Genomic DNA, 20000 nt, shown 5'->3' with positions numbered 1-20000 from the left:
GGTACACTGGACTTGTACGTATATGTCTATGCAGCCACACAAAACAACCACAACAAATTATAATGAAATTGAAATTGAATTGAAATTGGAAAAAATGAAACAACACAACGGGGAATATAGAAACACAACGCACCAGAGAGGAGCATTGGGTCCTTATCGACAGACTTGCGGACATGATCCGACTCTCCAGTCAGAGAGCTCTCGTCTATCTTCAGGTCGTTGCCTTGAATCAGGATGCCATCAGCTGGCAGGAGATCACCTGGTGGAGGGGGAGAGGAGAAGAGGAGAAGAGGAGGAGAGGAGAGGAGACACGAGAGAAGACAGGAGAGGAGAAAAGACATAAGAGGAGAGGAGAGGAGAGGAGAGGAGAGGAGAGGAGAGGAGAGGAGAGGAGAGGAGAGGAGAGGAGAAAAGAAGAGGAGAGGAGAGGAGAGGAGAGGAGACACGAGTGGAGAAGAGACATGAGAGGAGAAGAGACATAAGAGAGAAGAGGAGAACAGACAGGAGAGGAGAGGGGAAGGGACAGGAGAGGAGAGGAGCGGAGAGGAGATGAGGAGATGAGGGGAGAGGAGAAGAGTAAAGAGATGTAAGGAGTGGGAGAGGAGGGGAGAGGTAGAAGAGAGATGAGGATAGGAGAAGAGAATAGTAGAGAAGAGGAGACGAGAGGAGAGGAGATGAAATTAGAAGAGATGACATGAGAAGACGAGATGAGTACAGAGAATAGGAGAGGACAAAAGAGGAGTAGAGAGGAGGAGAGGAGCAGAGGAGATGGGAGTAAAGGAGAGGAGATGAGAGAGGAAAAGAAGAGGTGGGAGAGGAGAGGAAATATGAGATGAGTGTAGAGAAAACAAGCAGAGTAGAGAGGAGGAAAGGAGAAGAGGAAAGGATAGAAGAGGTGTATTTACACAGACTACAAAAAGCTCCGGTTTTATCAACAGTGTCTGAGCTCAATGAATAACAATCTGGGTTATAAATTCAGACAAAGACACACATACATCCCCCGGAATGCCTGATGAAAATGGCAAAAATGTGACTCTTCTATTTTGTGCCATGCGCTGCACACATATATACACACGCAGCTAAGATAAGAAGAGAATGAAGCGACTTCCTATTTTTATCGAACCAAAACAGAACCGTGGGCTACATTACCCTCGCCGTTCACTCTAAATAAAGACAGAAACGACACTATTGCTTGGAAGCATATTTTTTTTACTTACATAAATACTTCCAGGGATATTCTAGCCTGTGGTACACAAATAGATTGTGAGCAGCGCGCTCTGTGCTGTATTCCCCCTTTTCGCTACAGTACAGTAAAGCCTCTGCATTTCCAATTGCACCCAGAAGCAGAGAGGACCATCCAGGTCCATTCAACCCTCTTAAACAAGACTCATTACACATAATTAGGCATCGTTAAAGGAAGGCGTTGAGGGGGATGTTGGAGGTGTCCTGTGTGTGTGTGTATGTGGCATCGTTAAAATACGGCGTAGAGGGGATTGTATGGAAGGCTTTGCTGTGGGTGTGTGTGTGTGTGTGTGTGTGTGTGTGTGTTTGTGTGTGTGTGTGTGTGTGTGTGTGTGTGTGTGTGTGTGTGTGTGTGTGTGTGTGTGTGTGTGTGTGTGTGTGTGTGTGTGTGTGTGTGTGTGTGTGTGTGTGTGTGTGTGTGTGTGTGTGCGAGTATATACAGTAATCTCTGTGAGTGTATGTGTGTGGGTTTTCTGGGTGTGTATGTACGCATCGTTAAAAGACACCATTTGGGATATTGTGGGGCACGCTTGGCTGGGTGCGGGTTGTGTGTGTATACTGTATGTTTGTGTGTTTGTGTGTGTGTGTGTGTGTGTGTGTGTGTGTGTGTGTATGCGTGTGTGCGTGTGTGCATGTGTGCTTAGGAGTGGGTATTGCCAACAATCTCACGATACACATCCCGAGCAACAGTTACACTGTAGTGCAGGGTATTCAATTAAAAGTCACAGAGGGCCAGTTTTTCAAATTCCCTCCAGTGAAGAGGCTGAACACAGTTCTATGATTCTAATCTGTATAACTACCAGCAGCACAGTGTCTGAAATTAGGGTGCAAAACAAGTGGATAGCTTTGCAGACAGAACAGGTATTCTCTTGTCTATTTCTTTGTAGCCTTAGAATGGTGTATTTATGCATGCGTATGTGTGTGTGTGTGTGTGTGTGTGTGCGTGCGTGCGTGTGAATGCGTGTGTGTGTGTGTAACTCACCGTATTTGACTTGAGCCATGTCCCCGACCACCATCTCGGCCACGGGGATCTGGATGACGTTGCCGTTGCGCACCACAGCGAAGCGCTGCTCCTGCTCGATGCGGCTCTGCAGGCCCCTGAACTGCTTCTCTTTGCTCCAGTCGTTAAACGCCGTCACTAGCACCACGCACACCACCGATAACAAGATGGCGGCGCCCTCGATCCAGCCCGCCTCCGCCTCGCCCTCATCCTCCGCGCCTGCTTCCACGTTACCGCACACTGGGGTAGGTGGAGAAAGAGAGAGATGGAAGGAGCAGAGTAAGAAGGGATGGAAAATGTAAAAAGGAAGTGAACAACTGGTACGGAGTATGGAGGAGTGCATTGTGATCCAGACTGCCTCCGTCTTATCCTCGCCCTATATTACTGTGTGAATATGAGCCTTTGTGTGATTCTACTGTACAAAACATGCCAACAATGCCTAAATCTGTTGAACAGAAGGAGTAGCAAAAGTATTCCATCAGAATACTTTTCAAACTTACAGTACATGAAGAAGCATATGAAGGTTACTGTTATCTACATGTGATTTATTTAGATTCCCCTCTATCAAAATTAGAGATGCACCGGATCCTGATTTTTAGGATCCTGCCGGATACCGGATCCACTGCTTAAGATCCTGCCGGATCCGGAACCGGATACCGGATCCTACGAAAGGGTTGAAACACATAGCCTACTCACACACGTGGGCCCTTTTTATCATGTTGGCTCAAACTATTTTGACTGAAAAGCCTCGACTACCGGATCCTGGATCCTGGAACCGGATCCGGATCCTGTGAAAAACCCTATTATCCTGCCGGATCCGGAACCGGATCTTGGATCCGGTGCATCTCTAATCAAAATTATTGCAGACTTCTTTCTATTGTTCTTGGTCATATCATATCCGCCGCTGCCTCTCCCTCCCTTCTTTCTTTACTTTGCTCCCCTCCTCCTCACTCATCCTCCCTCCGCATTTCTCCACCTCCGTCTCTCTACGCTTAGTGTAATGCAATGTAACATAATATCTGTTTGTCTCTCCTCTGTTCCTCACTACCCTCTCTCTGGATGTGTCCATGTAGACTTCACTGACATTTTCTTCTCCAGTAGTCTCCTTCTGGTACATAGAAGGACAGGGCCATTCATCATCTGAACATTCCCTGTCTTTTGTTTGTCTCTCGCTTTCTCCTCCCTTGTTCCTCTCTCTCTACCTTCTATCTCTTTCCTCCCTTTTCTGTCCACCTGTTTCTCGGTGCCTTTTATTTTCACCTGTCTGCCTCAGTCCATGCTTCTCACCTTTGCTCTCCTCCCCGGGCTAGTAGGGTGACAGGGCCAGGGAGATGATTGCAACAATCTCTCTCTCTCTCTCTCTCTCTCTCTCTCTCTCTCTCTCTCTCTCTCTCTCTCTCTCTCTCTCTCTCTCTCTCTCTCTCTCTCTCTCTCTCTCTCTCTGGGCAGCTGGTAGTCCTCCCTCTGCCTTCTATTTGACTCTGTATCTCTCTCTCTCTCTCTTTCAATTTGGTGTGTGGGGTGTGTTGTGTAAGGTTGGGGAGAACGGGGAACTGATTATGAACATATAGGGGCTGTACTGTGCTAATGTATGATGGCTGAATGGTGTTAATGAAGGAATTTTAAAGGTCTCTCTCTCTCTCTCTCTCTCTCTCTCTCTCTCTCTCTCTCTCTCTCTCTCTCTCTCTCTCTCTCTCCACCCCTCTACCCTCCACTTCACCTTCGCTCTCCTCGCCGGGCGGCTGGTAGAAGGAGAGGGCCAGGGAGATGATGGCGGCGATCTCCAGGATGATGAGGGTGACGTCCTGCAGGGCCTCCCACACCAGCTCCAGGAAGGTCTTGGCCTTTTTTGGCGGGATGAAGTTCTGGCCGAATGCGTCGTAGCGCTTCTGCAGGTCCGCTGGGTTCCCCGATAGACCTGGAGGAGACACACAACATACAGTACAGCATAGCTGATGAAGAACCAGGAGATCGAAAACCTTATTTATGAACTAGATAAAGTTGCATAAGTGCAGTTTGCATTCGACCTTCTCTAGAGACACACAAATGTATGCACGCCACACACACACTCACGTAAGTATCCACACAGGGGCACAGGCATGCTCACACACACACACACACACGCGCGCGCACGCACGCACGCACGCACGCACGCACGCACGCACGCACGCACGCACGCACGCACTCACACACACACACACACACACACACACACACACACACACACACACACACACACACAGAAGAACACGCATGTGTCATAGGTCAACGTTCCCGTAGGCTGTGGATGTTCTTATCCACACGCTCCACACTCCCACCAAGGCTTCATCAGCATGCAGGCACCCACATGCTGTACCGTCCAAATCAATATCCATACCGTACTGTACCTACTGCACTTAAACTCTCTTCATTCATTAGCACTTTGCTAAAGCTATAGGGGTGACTGAAGCTCGCCGTGCAACTTCCCACACGAACACTTATTACAGCGAGCTCTGTTGGCCTCTGTAAGCTTCTTCTGGGTAAGAAACGATTTTCATAACGTCCCTGTCAGGCAGGAAACTTGTATCTTCACTTTTCATAGTTTTTTTTACATACAGTTTTAATTAATAAATCACTATTTTCTAAATTAATAATCATTTCAACAGTAAAGTTGGTTATTAAATAATTTATTATGCACATATACTTATGGAGACTGACCAGTAGTATTGATTTATAAAATAATGATAAAAAAATAATGGAGATACAAGGTTTCTGCTGAAACTTCAGGACTGAAATTCCTAAAAACACTTTTTTGGTCAGAATTTTCAGTGCGCGGCCCTGCGTGGACTAACGGTAGGGCACTTGTTTACTACGCCGGCAACCCGGGTTTGATTCCGGCCCGGGTCATTTGCAAATCCTTCCCTGTTTCTCTATCCCCACTCATTTCCTGTCTCTCCTTCACTGTCCTTTCAAAAATAAAGGCAAAAAAGCCCTAAAAATATATATTTAAAAAAGAACTTTGAGTGCTGAATGTGGCCTTTTCAGAAAAGTACCTCAACACATTGCTTTTCTTCAACATGCACTACTACAGTACATATGGCTGCAATGACAACAAAAACCTTCTAGACTAGACTTGACATTATTGGCCTGTATTTATCTACTTAAAATGTCAAGACTATTACTTGATGCCTCAAGTGGCCAAGAAGCCGACTAAAACATCACATTAGGGATGAAGCACGGCAAATTAAATACAGATGACCTCAATCATGCTGACACTCTCTCTCTCTCTCTCTCATGGCCATAGTGGCCTATAGTCGGCACTCAGGCTTTACTTGCAGTCTATGTTGCAGCTATTACAGAACGCTACTCGTCACAAACCTTTATGCCATGAATGATGAAATCACACCAACTACTACAGTCACCAACTACTACAATCACACCAACTACTATAATTGATGGGATGATATATAATAATAATAATAATACATTTTATTTTTGAGCGCCTTTCAAGATACCCAAGGACACTTTACAATCAAAACAAATACATAACAGTAGGGAAAGTAAAACAAAGCTTCAGTGAATTAACAATAGGAGAGTAATTAAAATGCAAAAATAAAATAGAAATAAAAGTACAATGAAGATAAATGTTTTCAAGTAAGAAAAGAAGTAGAATGCATTTGAAAATAAAATGAAATGAGGGGGAAAAAATAATAATATGTACAATTAAAAATAAACTGATGATTAAAATAAAGTGGAAGTGCCTGTCAATGAAGTGGAAAAGCAGAAATGAAAAGGTGTGTCTTCAGCTTGGATTTAAAAGTAGATAGTGTGGAACACTGACGAAGAGACAGTGGGAGTGAATTCCAAAGTTTGGGGCCAACAACACTAAATGCCCTGTCGCCCATGGTGCGCAGGTGTGTGGAGGGAACTGTAAGGAGGAGTGAGTCAGTGGAGCGTAGTGTGCGGGTGGAATTGTATGGGGTGAGGAGACTTGTGATGTAGGAGGGTGCAAGGTTGTGCTGGGCCTTGTATACAAGGAGGAGAATTTTGAAATGGATACGTGATATATATATACAACATGATCTACTATCAAATAGTAGAGAGAATAAACAACGCCATAAGGAAGTGCTTCTCAAAGTGGGGTCCGGTCCTTTGAAGATTCTGTCATATCGCATCCATTACAGCTGCCGTCTTAGGATGGCATCTGTGCACCTCGACACCTGACCTCCCACCAAATAGTTAGTACTGAGAGAACACACAATGGTGTTAAGTGTCGTTGTTATTTTGGTACACAAGTGGCAGCTATCACAGAATATTGTCACCTCACAAACCTTTATGATATCCTATCACATCAATTACGGCACCAATGCTTGTACTTGTTAGGATGGCATGCCCCTTAACACATGCCCTGGCCTATACTATCAACAAGTTAGAGAAAAGAGAGAAAACAGAACACTATAAGCTATAGCCTACTGCTGTGATTGTGAGGAAGTGTAAGAGAGGTGGATTTCTGTTGAGACTACAAGCCTTTTTCCCACCCTTTCAACCCCGCCCCTAGGGGGTTGGACCTAATGGGCTAACAGACCTATTACAGATCAGTGTGCCAGTGCTTTTGAAATCACTGGCATTGAGGCTCCAGTAAGTCAATAGGTGCGATCGAGATGTCGTCAACGTATGCATGCGCATTTAGACAGCAATGCACCCTGGATGAAAATGCTGCATGACGGTTAGATTTCCTGTTAAACTTCAAATTTTCGGTGATGTTGCGTTGACGAGGTGACATGTCACATGGTGTCAAACTATCGCGGGATGAATACGACTGCAGTCAGATCTTGCAACCTCTGCAGTTGCTTATCCCCTTCAACGCTCGTCTGGGGACTGCCTCCGAGGTCACGCGCCCATGAACTGGTTGGTCAACAACTCACTCACGTGTGTATATGGGTCTTGTCTCACACCTCTACAGAAGTTTGCGCAGGTCCCCACTTCAGCTCCTCCTCACTGCCTGTCCCCCCACTCCTCACACGTGGTGTGTTAGTAGAGCAAACCGGTGCGAGCTCATCGTCTCGTTCATATTTGTGGCCGACTGTAAATGCGCTGTATGTACCCACATCGTGACAACAAGTTCTCGCTCACCTGCTTCGTCAATGTTGGTCGACAGCAACACAAGTCGTATGGGCCTACTGGCCAAAGAGGCTTGAGACAAGAGGGCGTACTCACGTCATAATAGCGTAGTAGGAAATGATGGCGAGGGGAGTACGGAAATCTTATTCACTGTGGAACAGGTCATAGGACAGCGTGAATGTCTGTCAGCTGTCCTTAATTACCCCCAGCAATTACTGCTGACCAACAGCTGCCGTTACTTGGCCACAAATTATCCATCATGGTGTCGCCCCCACTGACCATGTACAAGGGAGTACGAAAATGGCATCCATCGCACCCACTGACCAATGACCATGCGCAAGGGAGTTCATTTTCCATCCACTCGTGTCCTCAGGCAACGCCCCCGTACTACACCGTTGCCAATGCATTCCCCGCCAAGAGATTGTTCTTTGCTACTGGCAGAGCTTCTTTGAGTTTCTTTGCTACTGGCAGAGCTGCGTGTGGGTGTGGCCTGTGGAACTTGAGCATTGCAATGCATTATGGGGATTGTGGTGACAAATCCACAAGCACTAAAAAGTCATTTTCTGCCTTTTCTTGGCCAAGAAGGCACCAAATTAGACATTTATGCTACTTTTCTACTACATATGACCCACTTTCAATACATATTCATGTGTCCACCGGTGGCATGCCCCTTTAAGTAGGGCATCTCCACTACGACCCTCGAGATGACCTCCCACCAAATAGTTAGCACTGAGAACACACAGTGCTATGAGGTATACGGCTGTTATTTTGGTACACAGGTGGTGGCAGCTGAGTCACACACCAGCTTACATAATAATCTTATTTATTTATTTTTTATTTTTTTGTTTTATTTTCGGAAATAGTCATACACTTAATTTCAGTTCACCAACCCCCGTCCTGTCCACAGTCCTTCTGTCCTCCTCCCTGTTATCAGATCGTTCATCAGCAGTGCATTACATCTGCTATGACAACATCCACCCATCCCATTTCATTCAATCAATCCATTTTCATCAGCGTGCGGTGGTCAGATTGCCAGATAAGAGTGGAGAGAGAGAGAGAGAGAGAGAGAGAGAGAGAGAGAGAGAGAGAGAGAGAGAGACAGAGAGAGAGAGAGAGAGAGAGGAGAGTGGTGGAGGAAATGGCTGAGAGGTTGGGCCAAAATGAAGCCGATTCTTGCCAAATAAAAATGGAGGTGTTAGGTTCATTACAAGGCTGCGACAGAAACTACTACTACACCAAACATGGTGAACCAAACTCTACTAAACTCATTCACTCTATTCTCTCTCTCTCTCTCTCTCTCTCTCTCTCTCTCTCTCTCTCTCTCTCTCTCTCTCTCTCTCTCTCTCTCTCTCTCTCTCTCTCTCTCTCTCTCTCTCTTCCAGTCACTCTATCTCCTTCTTCCCTATTTCCCTCCTTTCTTTTTCTCACGGATTGCAAGCATGCAGTTTCCATGGCAATGAAGACATCAAGCATGGAATTTGTGTGTGTGTGTGTGTGTGTGTGTGTGTGTGTGTGTGTGTGTGTGTGTGTGTGTGTGTGTGTGTGTGTGTGTGTGTGTGTGTGTGTGTGTGTGTGTGTGTGTGTGTGTGTGTGTGTGTGCGCAGCTCTTCAACTTCCTGTCTCAAGGCACCTTTTCGCCTGGCTACAGATGATGTCACGTCACACAAGCGGTGGAGAGCAAGAGGGACACTGATTTTTTGATTGGAGCAGTAATGGCACGTCTCTCACTCTATCTTTCTATCTATCTATCTATCTATCTATCTATCTATCTATCTATCTATCTATCTATCTATCTATCTATCTATCTATCTATCTATCTATCTATCTATCTATCTATCTATCTTTTTATCTATCTATCGATCTATTGATCTATCTATCTATCTATCAATCATATATTTTTCAAACTTGTGTTTGGTCTGCAGAACTAGTTACCAATGTTCAGTCTGTCTGCAAGAAAAAGTAGCTAAGCACACATACCGAGCAGAGTCAACAGAACTCTACCAAGTAGAATCTGTAACAATCTGGCAAGTCCTCATCATATTTACAGTATTCCACACACACGCACACGCACACGCACACACACGCACGCGCGCACACACACACAAGTGCATAAACACCTTGAGTGTGTTTGTGCACTTGACCGCTTACTTAGTATTTAGTTATATGTACTGCATACACAAACTGCAGACGGCACCTGCTGTAGACACAGCGCCAGGTTTGCATCGTTCCTTCCTCATTTCCTGAAAGCACACACACACACACACACACACACACACACACACACACACACACACACACACACACACACACACACACACACACACACACACACACACACACACACACACACACACACACACACACACACACACACACACACTCAACGCAGCAGCAGCAGCAGCAGCTCCTTGCAGTAGAATAGAAAAAAACACATTGCAACAGCCTGACTCACTGCTTGATGCATGTAACAAGTGTCCTAGGGAGAACTAACTGTTACATACAGCCTGAGCAGAGGGCGAAAGATTAAATGCTTACTGTAAAGACAGTGTGTGTGCATGTGTGCATGTGTGTGTGTGTGAGAGAGAAAGTGCGTGCGTGCGTGCAAGGTGACAGGGAAGCGAGACAGAGAAAGCCACCTGAGGAAAAGATGAGTGAAAAATGCTGAGTGGTCCTGACTACACCTCGCCCTTCTCCTCACCTCCCCTCCCCTCCTGACTACACCTCGCGCTTCTCCCCCCTCGCCTCCCCTTGCGCCTCCCCTCCCCTCCCCTCCTGTACACCTCACCCTTCCCTCCCCTCCCCTCTGCTCTCCTCCCTTTTCAAGAATCGCATTTTCTCTAACTTGCTTTTCCCCTCTCTCCTGTCTTTCTGTCTCTATCTCTCTGTCTTCTCCTCATGTCCCTCTCTTCTTCTCCTCTTTCTCCTCCTCTCTCTTTCGCTCTCTCTCTCTGTTCCTCACTCTCTCCATCTACCCTTGATGTGTCCTTGACAATGCGGCAAGCAGCTCTGGCTTCCCTTACCTTCTCCCACCTACCCACCCGCCATCTCTCTCTCTCTTTCTCTTTCTCTCTCGCTTCCTCTCTGTCTTTTGCTTCCTCTCTCACTAATTCCATCTCTCCTCCAATTCCATCCTTCACTCCCATCTCTATTTATCTCCCCATCTTCTTCTCTCTCCCTCTCTGTAAAGCTAGAGAACTGCCACGCTCCCTCCACCCTCTCTCCCCTCTCTGTAAAGATAGAGAACTGCCACGCTCCCTCCACCCTCTCTCCCCTCTCTGTCTTTTTATTCCTGTCTTTCTCTCCATCTCTCTCTTTCTCTATTATGTATTCCTGCTGCAGTGTGAGGGGTCAATGTGTGTGTGTGTGTGTGTGTGTGTGTGTGTGTTTGTTTTGTGTGTGTGTGTGTGTGTGTGTGTGTGTGTGTGTGTGTGTGTGTGTGTGTGTGTGTGTGTGTGTGTGTGTGTGTGTGTGTGTGTGTGTGTGTGTGTGTGTGTGTGTGTGTGTGTGCAGGCCTGGCTGCCTGACTGACTGACTGACTGACGGGCCCACACCCTTTATTGCATATCATGTTACGGGGTAGAGAGTTGCTGATGTGATTGGGTGCCTACAATTCGATGCAATGCTCTCTGCTTAGTATGTGCCTACTGTACAGTTAAACGCAAGGCTCTCTGCTTATGTATCTACACAGTTAAAATTGCAGGGTTAATTCAACACTTAAGAGACTACTATGGGACCAAATACACTCTAGATGTTAAATCTACTCTCTGGGTGTTGTAGTACTGCAAAATGTACTTCTTTTCAATGCATGTCTCTTTGCTTATTGCATGTGTGTGTATGTCCAATGCATGTCTATCTGCTTACAGCATGTGCATGTAGTTCAATGCATGACCGCACAATGTGTTACTGTATGTGTCTAGAGTTGCAATGCATGGCTCTCTGTATTGTATTGAGTTAAATGCGCAGCTCTGTGGATGTGTGTCTACAGTTAAATGCATGGCTCTGTGGATGTGTGTCTACAGTTAAATACATGGCTCTGTGGATGTGTTTCTACAGTTAAATGCATGGCTCTGTGGTTATGAGTCTACAGTTCAATGCATGCAATACTCTGTGAATGTGTTTCTTTCTACAGTTCCATGCATGGTGCTCTGTGCTTACGGTACACTCAAGTACTGTATGTGGCTATATAGCTCTCTGTCTATTTACCATGAGGAGGTGGTGGTGCTGATGGGAGGAGTCCTAATGCATCTCCATTTACACAGACCTCATCTTCATACAGTCAGCTCCACTCAGTGTCACTGCACTTCAGCAGCATAGCCCCCCTCTCTCTCTCTCTCTCTCTCTCTCTCTCTCTCTCTCTCTCTCTCTCTCTCTCTCTCTCTCTCTCTCTCTCTCTCTCTCAGGGTCTGTCTATCCCTTCCTTTTCTCCCTATCCCTCTCTCCCGATTCTTCCTCTCTTCTCTCCACTTTGTCAGCTTCTGTCTATCCCTTACTTCTCTCTCTCTCTCCCTCTCTCTCTCTCTCTCTCTCTCTCTCTCTCTCCCTCTCTCTCCTCTCTCTCTCTCTCTCTCTCTCTCTCTCTCTCTCTCTCTCTCTCTCTCTCTCTCTCCTCTCCTCTACCTCTCTTCCACTCTCTAGGATCCAGATCCCATCTTTCTTCCTCAGCCTCTCTGCCCTTCTCTCTCCCTCTCTCCTGCTTTGTCATGCTTTGCAAACATACACCACCCAGAAAAAATCTGTCAGACAGCCAGCAGACACCGATGACAACAGCATAGGACAAACAAATTAGGAGTTCGCTCTCCCCTTTCCTGTCACTCACTCACTCTCTCTCTCTCTCTCTCTCGTCACACACACACACACTCTCACGCACACACTCATGCTTGCACATATGCATGCATGCACCCACACCCGCATCTGCACCCGCTCACACTCATCCACATGCTGGCAGTTTCCCAAACATACACAAGCATTCAGCCATTAGAAAACTGTACAGTCATCATTTTTTTTAACAGCAAACTTGTATAAACCGCATCTACAGTAGTGTAGAAAGGTTTCCACACGCACCTTTCTAAATCAGCAACATGTGCACCTTTCAAGACTACATGTAATGTATACAAAATACACCTTAAAAGAAAAGTTATATATTATTTGTAAGAGGTCATAAAGTCAACAACAACACGTCTAGAGTTGACTTATGATGACTTATTACTTCAGATGACTTAAGCTCACTTTGACCACAATACATAGCGTTAGACAGTAGAAACAAAAATAATACACAAATAATAAAAGCAGCTTAAAAATACAATACAACTCTGTACAGGTACGTATGATGACCTCAGATGACTTACGAGTGCAACTTTAGACTGCAGCAATATCTATTGCCAGAAACAGTCTCACATTAACAAACCAGTAAATTCAAAAACCTGTTAAATCAAATCAATGACGAGATCTTTGTGTGAAGTCTCTCTGCCCTCCTGCTTTTCACTCTTTGTATACAGTGGCACAGCTGTGATACACACATGTACGAGCACACACACACACACACACACACACACACACACACACACACACACACACACACACACACACACACACACACACACACACACACACACACACACACACACACACACACACACACACAGGTAGGCATGCGCACACACACAAACATACACACTCACAAGCAGGCGCGCACACACACACACAGACACGCACACACACACACAAGCAGGCGCGCAAACACATGCAGACGTGCACACACGCTTGCACACACACATACACACACACACAATCAGGCATGCACACACACACACACACACACACACGCACACAGAATCAGGCGCGCACATGCACGCACGCACACACACACATACAAACAGGCGCGCACACACATGCACGCACACCCACACACACAAGCAGGCACACACGAACGCACGCATGCACACGCTCATGCACGCGTATGCACACGCATGCACGCGCACGCACGCACACACACACACACACACACACACGCGCATGCACACACGCACACGCACACACACACACGCACACAGACACACACACACACACACACACACACACACACACACACACACACACACACACACACACACACACACACACACACACACACACACACTCCATGATTTTATTTGGGAAGGGAAATACGTAAGCAACACAGCAGCCATATATTTTTGAGTTTTGTGTCTCACAAAATACTTTGCTGGCCCTACAACCACATATCTGAAATGTACACACACACACACGCACACACGCACACACACACACACACACACACACACACACACACACACACACACACACACAGCCCAAGCAAGGCCAAGAGTGTAGTACCCCAGTGCTTGGTTCCCTTCCTCAAACTATCTGAGCAGGTTGGCGATTGAGTCCTGTTGCATCCTGCCTCCCTCTCCGACAAAAGAGCCCTGTTTACCCAGCAGCCCCCTCTCTTCCTACACCCAACATGCCACCGACAGCTTCGTAGCCTAGCAACCTCGCAGAAACGCATGTACATTACAGAGAGAGAGAGAGAGAGAGAGAGAAAGAGTGGGAAGTTGGCCGAGTGAGAGAGAGAGAGAGAGAGAGAGAGACAAGGGAGAGAAATATAGACGGATGCAGAAAAGGCTGGTGAAAGAGTAGTGACAGATGTAGTAAAAGCAAGAAAGCAAGCAAGCAAAAAGGAAAGTAGGAAAGGAGAAAAAAAGGAAGAAAGCAAGCAAGAAAGAAAAAAACAGAAGAGGTGGATACAGAAAGGATGGTGATGGGGAGGAGAAAAGAAAGAAATAGTGAAATGTAATGAAAGAAAGAAAGAAAGAAAAGGTGTGTCTAAGCAACAGAGCTAGCAAAAGTAGAAAGCTGAGGCTGAGCCAGCGAAAGAAGTAAAACATATAGGATATGAGAGGTGACCCAAAAAAGAATGAGGGCAAGAGAGAAAGAGGGCAACGGAAGAGAGAGAGAGAGAGAGAGAGAGAGAGAGAGAGAGAGAGAGAGAGAGAGAGAGAACCTGACAGCAAAGCAGCTTGTATTAAAACCACTACCAGAATCATTCATACTTTATCAACACACAAATCAGGGGTGCATTTCTCGAAACCATTGTCAAAACTTGTTTGCAATGCTATTTCCCATTGGCAACTACTCAACTGGCTAACAGCTACGCTTGGGGCGTATGAAAGTGAGGCAGAGGGGCTGTAGTGTAGCTGGTTGGATTTTGGTGATGGCGAGTTACATACGTACGTTACAACCAAACCACAGCAATTGGGTGAAATCAGATCTGATCATTTCAAATCTCAAATCAGTTCACGTCTTCAACCTAAAACTGATGCTCAATTATGCAGGTACAAACTCTGTATGGTAAGTTTGTAAGCTGGTACAAGGGGTTGGGCATAGATAAGGCTAAGAGAATGTCACACCGTATCCCCCTTCTCAAAGAAGGGTCATTTCACATGAAATCCAACCCTTTGGGGCCCGGCCTACATGGATTTCAATACTACTTAGTGTGCCTTTTTAGTGGCAAGGTAGAACCCCAGAACTGAATTCACATGAATGTGATGCCAATATGAAGGGAGAAACAGACTAAGAAAGTTCATCCTTTATTATGTCAATTTGAGTCACAAAGACATGGTTTTGGTATTAAAGGACCAGTTCAGTCAATTTCAATATGCTGTTGTTGCTCACACTACCCTTGTCTGTACCCGATGATGCCACATTTTTCGGCTCAGCCCTTTCCAAGATATGAGCTATTCTAATGGGGGCAGCGTTTGTTTAGATTTTAAAAAAAAATTAACATAGGCCTACTCCAAATATTTTCCCAAAAGGTACCACTGTTTGCTAGTTGTCTGCTGATGTTGTATAATCTTTTGGATGTTTTTGGGAATGAATAAAAATGTTTTTTTTAAATGTAAACAAAGCGCTGCCCCCATTACAATGACCAGGATCTCGGAAAAGGCTGATGAAGAAAAAAAATCTCAGGTACTGACAAGTCCAGGGTAGTGTGAGCATTACAACGGCATGTTGAAATTGACTGAACTGGTCCTTTAAAATCTGTCGGTCAGGCTCTTAAGTGTCCGATTTCACACGAAATTACAAATATACGTATGTGTGGGTGTGTGTGTGTGGCGAGTGCGTGTGTGTGCGTGTGCGTGTGTGTTTAACTCACTTGGTTCAAAGTATCTGCTAACACTTGCATGAACTTTAACTTCAACTTTTTATCTTTGATATAACAAGCCTAGCTCCCTCCCCTCATGCTGTGCCAAGGTTTTTTTTCTTTTTCTTTTCTGAGTTGACGACTTCCCTCTATAATATATCTCAACTGATGATCATGGAAGGGATAACGATGTTCTGCTGGGTGACCATTTTTGGGCAGAGGAAGGGAGACATTCCTGGTTCACACAAAGTCTAAGTTCTGTCACATGTTTGCAACAGTCAGATAATAGATAGACCAGTGAGCCTTTTTCATGTGACATCAGACATGTTCAATGCAATGCATTTGAAGCTGGTATAAGTTGCATGTGGTGGCATACACCTTTTGTGGCGCCATTGGGGGCTGGCCCCTTGCACGAGTGAGGCATAAAAGCACTTTCGTTGTGTGCAGTGTGCAGTGTGCACTTGTGTGCTGTGGAGTGCTGTGTCACAATGACAATGGGAGTCACTTCACTTTCACCTCACAAAACACAAAACCGCCACAATTTTCAGCCCAACAACGGTTCATACCTGCTTAGCATAAAAGCAGAACTTGTTTTTTGTCACGGTCACTGTGACAAAGGCTAGCTCATAACCAAATCACCAAATCACCTGTGACGAGAGCAGCCCCTGCACTTCTCAACCCCTGAATCTCAAGTGATGCAGGCAGGACCCTGACGCAGGGTGGAATGACTGTCTCTCCCAAACAGTATTATCTCACCCATCATACCAGCAAAATATCCTTAAAAAGAAGGTTCGAAACGTCTACTAATGTCAGTTTTAATGAAGTCTTAGAATAAGAAAAGAATGCTGCGTATGAAAGGGTGCTGCTACTTCTTACGGCTTACAAATTCCATTATGATAAGTGAATGGACTACTCGAGGAGAAGAAGCACAAAAGACTTTGTCATTGACAGCTGTTATTATTCTTTCTTTCAGCGTTCGTTACACAAAAGTATTCGACCTCCAAATATTGGAGTGGCACATTCAAAGTCAATGGGACATTCATTGCATAGAGCTGCTGCATAATTAAGCAATTAGGTAGTAAATCATTGTGAATGTGCAGGCACGTCAATATTTGGTCAACATGGGGTCCGGGCTTCTGTTATGCAATACTAATGGAGAAGAATGTGTGTCACCAAAAAGAGGCCTTAACCTTGGAGATGTAATATGACCTTGGCAGCAAGGCTTGGTATGAGAAGCATTAGTCTGGTATTTGCAGCAGCAGCACCAGTCCTCTTCTCTACACACATGACCATATCTACAGTACACCATACACCTAACCGGCTATTGTGACTATGAAGCTCTTATGCTATGCTATTTGTCAAAAGTAAATGTAAAAGTAAATGTATGGTGTATGTACATCACAAGCTACTCCACTGTATCTAATGGGAGATAGACTGTTGTTACTGAACAACACTAAAACCTAACAAGAACCCACCACAAATTTGATCCAAACACCACAGAGTCAGCTGATCATAAAACAAGTACACAGGTCTACTGGTTACTCAGATAAGATACCTGTGTTGGAGGGAAACTGTGTTTACGTTTTTGTACCTCCACCAAGGAGGTTATGTGTCCGAGTTTGTTGTGTGTTTGTTGGTTTGTTAGTTTGCGGTGCATGTGTGTTCCTGTCCACCAGAAGGCGGAGGTGCGCTCTCTGAGTGCTTGTCTAATTTTACTTTTACTTTTGACAACTCTTAAAATATTCTAGCCTGACCAAGTCATGCTTCAGGCTTCACAGAGGGCAGGCCTAAGTTGCGTTTATTGAATACCAAAGCTACAATTAACCCATTGCGTTGCGCAACATGAAATCATGAAATTTGAGACAATTTTATTAAACATCTTGGTAAGTTAGAGCTGAACGAACACATTCTAATGCAAGATGGGGGTCTTAACGTTGAAATGCGACTTATAGCATGTTTTTATGTGCTTCAGAGGCTAAGATATTTAGTTTTTTATAGGCTGAGGGCAATTTTTCTTAAAAAGGGTTTAGGCATTCAGCAGCCTTTTTGTAGGTGCTTTAGGCGTCAATGGGTTAATCAGACAACTCTTTCCTGTTTTACTAAGCAGCTATGCTTGAATGCATCCCGTCTAGTTCTAGCCATTGAAAATACTAGATTTGTAGTATACTTTATACCTGTAGAATACTAGAATTAGGGGGGAAATTTGTCATGCTGGACTGACTTGGTTGCGGAAATCTGTGGAGTGTCATAGGAAGTGAAAGCCCACCTGTCATTGTCATTGTGACACAGCACTCCACAGCACACAAGTGCTCAAAGCACACAACAAAACTGCATTTTATGCCTCACCCATGCAAGGGAGCAGTCCGCAATGACTCCCCAAGGGAGCAGCGCGGCGGGATGGTATGCTCAGGGTACCTCAGTCATGGAGGAGGATGGGGGAGAGTACTGGTTAATTACTCCGCCACCAACCTGGCCTGTCGGGAGTTGAACTGGCAACCTTTGGGCTACAAGTCTGACGCTCTAACCGCTTACCCATGAATACCCTTGTATGGGTGGGCCCAGGCTACCAAATCTCATTCAAGCACAGACAGACACAGACAGACAGACCAGAGGTGGAGAACTTGCCTGATAAAGAAAGAAGCTGTTTACACATATATGGAATGGATATTTTTGAAAATGCATTGGCTTTGACCTCTTGTAAACAGAGTTTTAGAATACATATTTCTTACAGTTTCCCAGTTTGAAAGTTTGAAAAGAGTTTGAAAGCTTTTTTAAAAGAATATCCCATTTGGGGACTAAAATGCACCTGCCATGATGGAGTTTTATCCACCTGTTGTGTTTATACATAAACGGTTAAAAGAATATCTGCTTTTACAAATATCCGCATACGTGTAACCAGCTCCTAAAACTGCTCATGTTCTCCTTCTGCCTATCTGCTTGCAGGTTCCAATCCTGACCTCTCCCTACACCACCATCCATGGCTGAGGTGCCCTTGAGCAAGGTACACCTATACTGTTCCTGGGACTGTAACCAATACTCTGGAAATAACTGTAAGACACTTTGGATAAAAGCATTGGATAAGGTAAAGTAATGTACAAGTAAATGTACTTTGGGGGGCGCTGTGGCACAGCGCGCTAAGCCCCCCACATATATAACCCCTATATATACGTACAGTTGAGGACGATATTATTAGCCTCCCTCCTGAAATTAGACATTTCTCTTGATTTCTCAGTGAGAATGGCCATTTTGAACCGTTTCTGTTATTCTGGAAACAAAAACACTGATGGAGATAATGTCCAATGAGTTGAATTTGAATTTTTCTATCGTTACAATGAGTTTAAACAAAAAATGGCAAAAATGACAAGGACAAAATTATTGGCCCCCTGATCATTAATAGTCAATATGACGCCATTTATGAACCAAAACTGACAACAGGCACTTTGATTAATTGTTAACTAGGTTGGCACATGCCCCACTAGGGATTTTGGCCTATTTCTTCACTGGAAAGTGTTCTAGCTGGTCCAAATTGCATGGATGCTGAGCATAGACATTTGCTACAGACTCTCGGTGGGATTGAGGACTGGACTATGAGCGGGTCATTCCAGTATCATGGTTTTAGTGTCCTTGAAGAACCTCTGAACTAATTTAAATGTTTACTTTGGGTTACAATGTAGTTGGAGGACCCAGCAATCCAGATCCAGACCCAGACTCCCTGTGTCTGAAACTGAATAACAGACTAAAAACTTGATGCCCCCACACTCTGTGTAACTGTGGAAACTGCTTAGTCTCATTAGACCAAAGAAGCATTGGACACCTGCCTAGAAGATTGTTATTGACCTGGCCTCACCTGGAGTTTTCATTTCAAGAAAGACAGCTGTTAGGGCTTGTCATCATATTGGGCTTTGGGGCCATCATCACAGAAGAACCCTTTTACTAAAGGCGGTGCATATCAGAGTGTTATTGAGCTTTCCCTATGAACATTTGAAAGTCAAAAATGAGTTTTGAAAGTCTCTGCTTTCATCTGATAACATTCAATTGCACCTGCTTTGATGCATGAATTCTGCTTCTGTCAGGTGAAGAAAGGGATAGTCCTTAAAACTTTATAACATGGTTTCCACAATTAAACATGGTGGTGGAAGCATCATTCTGTGGCACCCTCAGCCACCAGAAACCTTGTTTGGGTGTACGGCACCACAAAAACAGAAGATTATGATAGAATGTGGAAGGTGACCATGCAAAATTATGCCCATAGAGGAAGCTAAGATCTTCACTGGATCTTTCAATAAGATAATAACCCAAAACTTCCATCCAAAACTTTTCAAATGTTCTTCAAGGATACTAAAACCATGGTCATGGTGTGTTTCAGATCTCAATCCTTTAGATAATCTTTGAGGAGTGCTGAAAATGAATGTCCATCCTCAACATCCATTCAAATTTGGACCAGCTTAACTATTTGCAATGAAAAAATGGTCCAAAATCCCTGGTAGGGCATGTGCCAAC

The 20000-nt window shown here is 44.9% G+C and overlaps 1 protein-coding gene across 1 annotated transcript in view; it reads right to left on the bottom strand.

Moving 5' to 3' along the window:
* The window catches only part of atp2b3b (ATPase plasma membrane Ca2+ transporting 3b), a 74122-nt gene that overhangs the window by 53534 nt on the left and 588 nt on the right, over positions 1 to 20000 (bottom strand). The window contains exons 2-4 of the mRNA XM_063207712.1: positions 3963 to 4160; positions 2225 to 2482; positions 134 to 259 (exon numbers count right to left, since the gene is read on the bottom strand). Coding sequence (XP_063063782.1) covers positions 134 to 259; positions 2225 to 2482; positions 3963 to 4160 — 582 coding nt within the window. The remainder of the gene's footprint in view (positions 1 to 133; positions 260 to 2224; positions 2483 to 3962; positions 4161 to 20000) is intronic.

This window comes from Engraulis encrasicolus, chromosome 10 (genome assembly GCF_034702125.1).
Source record: "Engraulis encrasicolus isolate BLACKSEA-1 chromosome 10, IST_EnEncr_1.0, whole genome shotgun sequence".
NCBI classification, from domain to species: domain Eukaryota; kingdom Metazoa; phylum Chordata; class Actinopteri; order Clupeiformes; family Engraulidae; genus Engraulis; species Engraulis encrasicolus.
Note: the sequence above shows the minus strand (reverse complement) of the source record. Positions and strands in the feature narration are given on the sequence as shown.